The following is a 10077-nucleotide window of genomic DNA, read 5'->3' on the forward strand; positions in this document are numbered from 1 at the left end:
TGTGTGTGTGTGTGTGTGTGTGTGTGTGTGTGTGTGTGTGTGTGTGTGTGTGTGTGTGTGTGTGTGTGTGTGTGTGTGTGTGTGTGTGTACACTCTTAGATTTATTATCTGTGACTTCATTTCAGATGTGAGTGGGTACGTTTAATCATCACGGTCTCTGAACATATGAGACATCCTGGTTTTAAACTGCCCGTAGGAAGAATGATCCTATAAGAGTCTGTTCATTATTGGTTAAAGACTCTGGTCTCTCTGACCACTCTTCTCTTTTGGAGCACGTCATGTGAAATAACTTCTCTGATTCACATAATTATTCTCCTGCTCTTCCTTCTCTTTCCTCGTCTCTTCCCCGTGTGTGTAAATCTCACTCGAGTCGGAAAGTTTATCAGAATACACATATTTGATTGGCTGAGCAGCATCACGTGATGCGATTTACAACGCATGTGATTGGTCGGTGTGTTTCCTGGACCGCTGAACAATTGCAGTAACGGCTGAAAAAGCTGCACCGGTTAAAATAGAAGCACTACATCAAAATATAACAATTCTCAGTATCGGTTTTAGGTCGAGGGTCCGGATATAACGGCGTCTGGGTCCAGATCCGGACCGCGGTCCGCCTATTAGTGACCCCTGCTTTAGAGTGTCACTTGTGTTGTGACCAAAAGCTTGTAAATTCAGTACAAGTTCATGGTGCAACAGCAATGCAAGACTACATGACTACAACAGCAGAGACCGGGGGCTGTAGACGGTAGTCCAATATGTTACACTGGAACTGCAAGCGGCAATAGTGTGTCAATGACACCAGTATTACAGTAATGTGTGGTGTTGGCCTCGGCGTAGCTTTGCACACGCACTGTCCAGGCCACGACAGCTTTTGGGCCTTAGCACGTTAGCGTCTGGGTGCTAACGTTAATCAAAGTTACACAACATTGCCAAGCAAATGATTTACTGTTTCTGAAATTCCTTCAGTTTGGCCATTATTTTTTCACATGTACCTTCAGGGCATTCTATCAAGTAAATCTGCATACACACAATACAGTAGCTACGCACACACATAGCAGCGAGGAGCATGGAGCAGAAGACGCCTTCATGTAACACAGAAGATTGTTGCAGTATAACATTTCACAAAAGCAACATCAAAGAACAGTTAACGTTAAACACATCCAACCTACTACTGTGGTTATTTAACAGGGTTCAAATATAACTGTTCCTCCAACATTGCTCTGAGCTGCGGGCCTACAAATGAACTAGCTGCATTAGCCATGTAACACTCAGGTTTACTTGAACAGGCTAACCTGGAAAAGCAGTAAAACAACAAACGTGGCGAAAACCTACAGTTTCCAAGTTTGAAGTATGGTCACAGTCTGTATCGATCCTTGAGCTTCAGTTTTGAAAGGAACCCTGCTGTCTGCTGACCCTCCTTGAGAAAGACTCTTCCAGGTCTTGTGAACACAATGACGTTAATCCACTTACTGGTACCGTGTGACTAGGTCCGCCATAGCAAAGAAATCTCTATGATTAGATTGTCAGGGTATGGTCACCTAGCTAGAGGTGGTTCTGTAGCACAGCAGCATATCCAGCAGCAAGTCTGACTAGCTCGTTGTTACTCATGTCTTCTGATAGATGGAGCAGGAGGAAAAGATAAAGAATCATATTTTGTCACACTTCTAGTTCTCTAGACACAACAGGGACACATTTGAAATAAAGTGTATTCTGCATAATATGTCATCTTTAAAGCTAAACCTGAAGCTGAACTTTCTGCCATATTAAGCCCGTATTGTACATGTGTTCATTCAATATTGAGCCCTAACTGTTGCATTCTTTTTCTTTCAAGCTGCTAGCCAACGTAGTGATCTATGTTTGTGCCATCACTGTGGGCGTCATGTCGTACTACATGGCTGACCGGAAACATCGAAAGGCCTTTCTGGAGGCGAGACAGTCACTGGAGGTCAAACTCAACCTGGAGGAGCAGAGCCAGCAACAGGTCAGAGGACAAACCGTACAACATTCTGGTGTTAATACGTGAGTTTAAGGGAACCGTTTCACTGCTGGGGTAATATACTTGTGCCCACAGTCAGAACACAAGATCCATATCAGTGTCATCTCAAAGTAGAGTTGGATTTTTCAGATCAGGGGTTTTTGATAAGTGATGATGATCAAGCGGTCATTATTCAGCAGTAGGGGTGCAACGGATCACAAACCTTAAGGTTCGGTTCGGTTCACGGTTCTTGAGTCACGGTTCGGATCATTTTTCGGATCAAATAAAAGGGGAGGAGTCAAATATAACTTTGCTTTCCATTTATTAATTAAAGAACTTCAAGAACACTTAAAGAAAATAACTTTGGGCTATAGTCTTACATAAAAACACAAATATTGAAGATGTCCAATTTGAAACAAAATGAAATAAATAACAAATAAAAATAAAACATTCAATAATACTCAATTCTGTTAAGTTTAAGTGCAGCATGAGGTATGTTGATGCCCTCGTCCTTTGATCAATGTTGAAAGAAAACTGCATCAAAAAAGAAAGAAAGCAGAGCAGACTGGAGCTAGCTTCCACTGTTTCAACTGAACTGAACTGCTCGGCAACAACTTGGGTCTATGTTTGGGTCTGTTTACTTCCTGTGAGGTTATGTCATTCAAATACACTGCAATAATGTTTACCATTACTGTGAAATAGTCTACAACTTTAAATTTGTTTTCAAAAAGATGAGAATATCTCCATTGTCTGGGGAGAGGGTAGACCTTTCTGTGGTGACTGGGATATTACTATTGGGCCTGTCTAGCTTCCACTCTACTGCTTCTGTCAGCACCTGAACCAGGTGTGTGTCTGTGTGTCTCACAGAGGTGCGAGTCCGACCATGAACCTCCCATTCCACCGTGATGAAGTGAGCGGTCAGTCTTTTCCTTTTCATAGAGGCCTGGAACGACCTTCATACTGAAGTGGGTGCGTTAGGGGATTTAGTAGCTTGGCTCAAGCACTTTAACCAGATTTTTAAATCCGTCGCTGACAGACCGGGATGGTGGCACTTCATATGTGTGGACATGCCCGATGTTTTGCCGTTGTCGTATGTCTTTCTCTTTAGACAACGCCTACATACCGTAACGCTTTTGTGCACCACCCTCATCCCGTCATTATAAGTTACAGGGAAGACAAAATGCTTCCAAACTTGCCACTTAAATGACGATGGGAGCTTCTCAAGTTTCTCCGTTCCTCCGCTCGCCATGACTTACACTGTTAAATGCTTCTAACACGCTCCTTTCACGTGAACACACTACTGCTTTATATCTGTTCACTGACACTTTGCATTGATATTCAGGGACTTGTTACTTGAAAAGGAACAGCAGCAGTACAACTTTATTACACACTATGATGATTACACTGTAAAAAAACAAAGAAAATACTCAATTGATCTGCAGTTTACAAGTGATCCGAACCGATCACGGATCAATCCATGATCTGTTACACCACTATTCAGCAGTCATCATGCAAACAAACTTGCATTTCATTTTCATTTGTTTTGAGCCAACATCAGGACATAAATCAAATGCAAAAGTTAAGTTGGTACTCACATTTTCAGGTTTGATTTGCAAATTGTCTGCGTATGAGGAACTGAAACCTGTTTTTCATGGTAAGTCTCGCTATAATTAATTATGAACTTGGCAATACACAGACTGTTTGTGTCATTGGAGCTATCATTTCCATTTATTTATGACCCCATTGATGCATTTTAAGTTTTTACTAAATTTGTGATGAATCATACATATAAACAAGAACACATAAGATTTAATAAGATTTGCGATTCATATTTCTTTGATATTTCACAAAGCTAGACTAGCACTGCCCTTCTATTATTTGTGCTAATCTAGGCTAAACCTATCTCTGTACAGGGACAGAAAATAAATCACTCTCAACTTAGAGGGATAACAAGTAGAGTTTGATTGAAATCCGGTTTTGTGGGTCCGATATAAATTGAATAAAAACACGGTTAAACTGGCATTTGTCATTATGACAAGTTCTGGCAAATTAGAAAGTAGCCTGCATCAAACTGCTGACAGTTTACAAACTTTTATTGCATTAGTAATTTAAGTAGCCCTTCATATTTGGGCTGCACGATATTGGAAAAAAAAACTAACATTGCTATATTTGTTTTTGAAAAAGATTTAAGGAATACTTACCCTTCAATTTGGAGGCTACATTTTAAAGTTAAATGCATCAATCTGGTGCTCAATGTTGTGCTCTTAAACAATGCTTGTAAACAATTCAATCATGAAGTCATTGGTTGTGTTAATATGAATAGTGATGACACAGCAAAAAAGTCACAGCCACCAAACATGGTTTCCTTCATAAATACATATATATATATTTCAGAGCTTTCTTCACCAAGATGGAGATGTGTGAGGACCATGTCACTGGGGCTCCAGTGTTCAACACTAGAGTGGAGGAGGTGTGGCTGCCAATTTGAGCGGCACGACCAGCGATGTTATCAGGCCCAGCAGCTTTACTCTTATTCACTCATCAGGGTTTCTTTCACATCCTCTGGGGATACTGACGGCAGCCGGTCCTCTGGGGATACTGACGGCGGCCGGTCCTCTGGGGATACTGACGGCGGCCGGTCCTCTGGGGATACTGACGGCGGCCGGTCCTCTGGGGGTGGGGCAGACTTGACAGCTGACTCTTTGTTGAGGAGATCAATGCGAGTACAAAAGGTGTTCAGCTCATCTGTGAACGTGGCCTCACACATGATGGGGATGCTCCTGTTTTTGTAGCCTGTGACATTGTGGATGTCCTGCCTCATACTGTATATTTAGTGTTGTTGGTGTTGAAGTCTCTCACCAGTCTCTCTTGACCCCTCTTCTTTGCCTCCTTGATGCCAGCTTTCAGTCTTGTTCTAGCAATCCTGTATGCTTCCTTGTCTGCTGACCGACAGGCAGCTTTTTTTGTCCCCAGATAGGGCCCTCACCTTTCATCAAGGATTTATGATTATATGTGATTTTATTAGGACCAGGGGTCGTAGAGGCCCTGTTGAAATTGATAGGATTATTAGCTTAACGGTCCATGGCCCTGAAAGTGCAAGGAACCTGTTGTTTTTGTTAAGATTATTATTAATCTGCACAATTGCATTTTTGAGGGGTTTGGGATGCTCGAAAGCTCACAAAACTTGGCGCTCCTTTCAGAACTGGAGAAAATTGCAAAGTTCTGCAGTGGCATGGCCGAAATGCACGCCATGTTTGGGATAAAGTTCCTTTGATATTCATGAAATTTGGTGGGAACATTGCTCTTATCTTTAACATAAAATGTTCTTGTCAGACAGGAAGTCTGTCATGTTGGATTTTGAGCATTTTTTTATTTTTCGAACACGTTTGACCAACTTCAGGATGCACAAAAACTCAAACTTTTCACCAATGTTCAAACTAGTAATTATTTTAATGTCATATAACTGGATTTATTTCTATATGTAGTGTTGAAAGATCGTAGAAAAGTATGAAAGCATAAAAGTATAACTATTATAACCTGTAGCCTTTTTGATTCAAAGTATAACCATTAAACATATAAACTGTTTTAATTTATGATAGAAGTGATTAAACCTATAACTTGCTTTATTTTTTGATAGATGTGATTAACCATATAAACTGCAAAGATGCCTTATATAAAATAGTCACTCAAAACTTATATAATCCTTCCTCTTCTGAACGTGATCAAACCAGTTACATTCTGTGTCAGCTCTAAAAGAAGGAGGACTCATGTGTGAGTGACTCGTGAACCTGAAGGAGGAGCAAGCTTTTTATCAGCAGAAAAAGAAGCAGAGAAACTGAGTTTGGGCTTTTCCCCAACTAGAGAATGGGACAGACTTCTTGAATAGACACTTGGGGGTCTTACCATCTAAGAAGTGAGGACAAGAAGACCCTTCTGCTGTCTTACCCACTTATAGGGGGACAGAAGACCTTTCTGCTATCAAAGGAGAGCATGAAAAAAAGGAAAAAGAAAAAACTCACAGAGAGAGCAGACTGTGAGAGCCTGCTAAACATGCAGAGAAGAGAGAGGAGGGGGATATTTCCAGGAGAGAGGCTGGACTTTATTCAGCAAATCAGTGAAAGTAGAATAGAAAAAAACTTATTACAGTAGGAGTGTTAGAATTAGTTATTGTGGCACTGAGACTGTTTCATTGAATTGAAATTGTAGTATGTGATTGTTCTGTGAAAAACTTTAATAAAACCACGGCTTTACCATTTGTAAGTGTCTGAAGCCAAAAAAAAGTATTCTGGTCCTTTAGAACAATTGAACCCTCTTCCTCTGTCCGTTAACGGTGCAATAAGATGTGACGACTGAAACATGCAGAGGAGCTTACGGTAAGTTCCCTGGGTGAAGACTTGGCAGTGTTAGTCATAAATGGTGAGATGTTCACAATAGGCAATAGTAAATTATAGACGATGTACATAACTATTCATACTGGGTGTTGGGGTTACATCCTACTAAAAAAAAAGCGCTTTGAGTGGTCAAGAGACGAGAAAAGATATATACAAGTACAGTCCATTTACCATTTAATAATACAGTATAAGCATCATCCATAATCTACCTCCAATTGAAGCCAAATGACCTGAAGAGATGTGTAAATGTGTGTACATATTTGGATGGAGGGCAAGCTGGACACGTGTCTAAAATTCAAGATAATATAACTTAAAAGCAGCCTTCTGTTGTTTTTTTACTTTGGTTTAATTTGCAAGTGTATAAACGTAACGCTGTACAGTAAAAGTAGCCTATGCTCTGTGAGGGAAGCACACTCCCTCATACACACATATGATATGAACAGCTGTTATCAGCCTGCAGTAAACAACTTCAACTTCTGTAATCACTGCTCCACCTGGTGGATAGATAAACCTTGCAACTGAGTTCCACATATGGCACCATAGGGGCATTAGAAGTCGGCCCTGTGTTCACTACGTCATCGTGGGGGATCTCCTATCAGCCAAGGACCCAGTGGAGACTCATCACGGATCGGCCTTGGCCCTATCACAGGTTCAGGGAGGGGATGGCGGATGGTGATCCGGGGACAGTTGCTTGTTTTGTGTATATACTGCAGCTGGTCATAAACGATAGATTTAACCATCATTCACCACAATTGTACATTGGGTTATTGTTGCAGCTGGCCGCCTTGTTATGGCACTTCAACCAAAGCAACCCTATATGCAAGGCACTAATCCTGTCGGTGAACAGTTAATGATTGGTTAACGAAGGTCGACTATCGGTCAGAAAGAAAATCTATTTCCCTATAGCTGTCAAGATAACTTTTATATTAGTCTGCAAAGAGACATCAAAAAGCTTTGCACTAATAAGTAGAGCAACCTGATAATTGTTGGAATGCTGATTCAGCATTGTCCTATCCTCATGCTAGGCCAACCGCATCCTGACTCCAGCGCTGTACTTAAAACACACAACATTTATATCCATCTGATCATCTCACTCTGTATTTCCCAAAATGTTGATCTATTTCTTTTGTTTACTGTGGTCAGCGAGCATACAACTGATTAAGTCTTCATCAATCAAACTCATATCGGTGATTATAACGGGATGTACGATTTTTGATGGTGGTATGGTCCGTGTTTCTTTTCAGTAGCTGTGTATGATGTCCTCTCTGTGTCTGTCTTTGTCCTCTACAGGAACGCCTGCTGCTCTCCATCCTTCCAAAGCACATAGCTGATGAGATGCTTCAGGACATGAAGAAGGAGCCCAGTCAGAAAGAGATGCAGCAGTTCAACACTATGTACATGTACAGACACGAAAACGTCAGGTAACTTGGTTCCTCTCTCGGCTTTGACCATCACAGCTTTCAGCTGAACGTTCATATGTAATATGAATGTCGTCTTGTTGATTTCTTTGATTGTGTGTGCAGCAGGAGGCTTCTCACAGTGGTGTCTAGGTATCTACATGGATCCCTGAGTGGGTTCACAAGCAACGTCACACACCAAACCAATTAAAGCCATTAATGTTAAGCAAACACACATCTATTGTCTTATTTTTTCAAACTGATACACTGTTGAAAATTTACATTGATTGTCAATGTACCAATAACTCAATAACAACACAACAAAGCTATTTTTAACCAATCATATGGCAGCCTTTTACAAACAACCCACTTCCCAAGACAGACTGCATGGTTGGTTGAGTTAGCTGAACCAAACACAGTACATTGTACTGGTATCAGAAGTCCTATAGTTGGATGGGAGGGAAGAGAAAACTGGTTTGTGTTGATAGAGAAAGCTACAGTCACAAGCTTAAACATGACAAAGAAACAAGATAACAAGAGGTTAGTGTGCAGATACAAGTTCACAACGGTTCAAGTCTGCCTTAAAACAATGGTCAGGTATCCACATGACCACCGACACAGCTTTTGCTTGCTGTAATCATTCCTCCTCTTCATACTGTAAAGGTCTTCTTCATTTGGATTAAATGTTAGTGATGGGGGACAAAATTCGGTGCTTAAGCTAATATGAGGCTTCGTCAATCTGTCTTCGACAAATGATGTGGCTATATTCCAACTGAACAGTCTTTCTAGTATTACATCCCCTCTTTGTGTTTTTATAGACAGTGTTTCCCTGTTAAACTGCTGTTAAATATAGCAACAAAAACAGAGAAAGTTGTACTATAAATACTATTTCTGCACAGAGAGAGGAGTGTGGAATTTGTCACCTTTACATTGAAATAGCTTAAGGAACAAACCTTTTAATGTCCAGTATGAACAGGAAGAATGAATGTTGATATGGGCTCCTGCCTGGGTTTGGAAAACAGTTAGCACAGTTCCAAAACCTATGCTAACAAAGACAAAGGTTAAGTCTGTTACCTGAAGCATCACCATCCAGTGAAGCATGAATTCAAGCGCTTTCAGTTTCGAACACCAGCAACTAGACGGATCCCCTGGAATGAGATGTGAGGCCTGCTTTAATAACCCATCATAGAAGTCCCACATTGTGCTGATACACACAGAATGAAGATATGCTCCTGGCTGCTCAGCTCCTTTTAGTTTGTTTAAATACATCCTCTGTGGCTCATTTTCAGGTTCTGAATCTTCTGAATATACTTTGAATCAAGCAATTCTTTAAACTCCACAGAAATGATGAGCTAATTCATCATCAATACTGAATGATAAGAGAAACACAAAACATCAAATGTTGTGATGGCTTTATTGGGCTTATTCACACCTACTGAAAGGGCGGGTGGGTGTGGTTGCCATTCCATTTTAATTTGGCTCAGTGTACAGCAAATGCATTTGTCCGACTGAACCAACAACATCAAAAACAACAGAGACTAAAACCCGTATCTGACTTGGCTTCATATAGCTTATTCAAAGCTCCTGTCGTCTCCATCAACACTGTAGGCTGTGAAAAGATGAAGAGTTTATCACAGCATCTCCACCGCCTGCTGCTGATAAAGATTCAACATCTTACCTGCTGCCTCCTGTCCCACCCTGACCACTCATTTATAAGCGGTGTGCCAGCATAGCCAACTAGAAAACAGCCAGTCATCAGTTTTCATCAGTGATCACTTCTCTGAAGTGAAAGACTGGACACAGATTCTAAGTAGCACTTTGTAACAATGTGACTAGTTGAAACAGTGAAAATGTGCATGCATGATTCTGTTTCTGTGACTGTAGCATGATATAAGTACTAATGGGCCATCTTGTATCTGTGTCTTGTTGCGGGGCAGTATTTTGTTTGCAGACATCGTGGGCTTCACACAGCTGTCATCGTCCTGCAGCGCTCAGGAGCTGGTCAAACTGCTCAATGAGCTCTTTGCTCGCTTTGACAAACTGGCTGCAGTGAGTTTCACACCGTTACATAACATTCTGAATGTTTCAAGGACATTTGGAGTCTTTATCCACCTCTTATGTGAGTGATTTGGATTGTTTTAAAGTACGAGGCATCATCACAGTTACATAAAAATAAATAAGTGATCCAGCCAGTGTTTTTTGTTTTGTGTCATCATGAAATCCTGTAGCAATTTTTATTTTGTATTCATATACACATTTATATACACATTTATGTGTGTGTATGTATTTATGTGTGTGTATGTATTTATGTGTGTGT

The 10077-nt window shown here is 40.8% G+C and overlaps 1 protein-coding gene across 1 annotated transcript; it reads left to right on the forward strand.

Annotated features, from left to right (window-relative positions):
- Nucleotides 1–417: 417 nt before the first annotated feature.
- LOC116377791 (adenylate cyclase type 3-like) lies at nt 418–9993 on the forward strand. Its single transcript, XM_031839520.1, has 3 exons — nt 418–1978; nt 7654–7784; nt 9698–9993. The coding sequence occupies exons 1-3, from the start codon at nt 1877–1879 to the stop codon at nt 9885–9887; spliced, it is 423 nt and encodes a 140-aa protein (XP_031695380.1). The 5' UTR covers nt 418–1876; the 3' UTR covers nt 9888–9993.
- Nucleotides 9994–10077: the final 84 nt, after the last annotated feature.

The sequence above is a fragment of the Anarrhichthys ocellatus genome, unplaced genomic scaffold (assembly GCF_004355925.1).
Source record: "Anarrhichthys ocellatus isolate YVR2014 unplaced genomic scaffold, GSC_Weel_1.0 scaffold1684, whole genome shotgun sequence".
NCBI classification, from domain to species: domain Eukaryota; kingdom Metazoa; phylum Chordata; class Actinopteri; order Perciformes; family Anarhichadidae; genus Anarrhichthys; species Anarrhichthys ocellatus.

Coding starts and splice junctions, on each gene's coding strand:
- LOC116377791 (XM_031839520.1), top strand. CDS start 1,877: ATGTCGTACTACATGGCTGACCGGAAACATCGAAAGGCCTTTCTGGAG. Junction 1,979..7,653: donor AGGAGCAGAGCCAGCAACAG/GTCAGAGGACAA, acceptor TGTCCTCTACAG/GAACGCCTGCTGCTCTCCAT. Junction 7,785..9,697: donor TACAGACACGAAAACGTCAG/GTAACTTGGTTC, acceptor GTTGCGGGGCAG/TATTTTGTTTGCAGACATCG.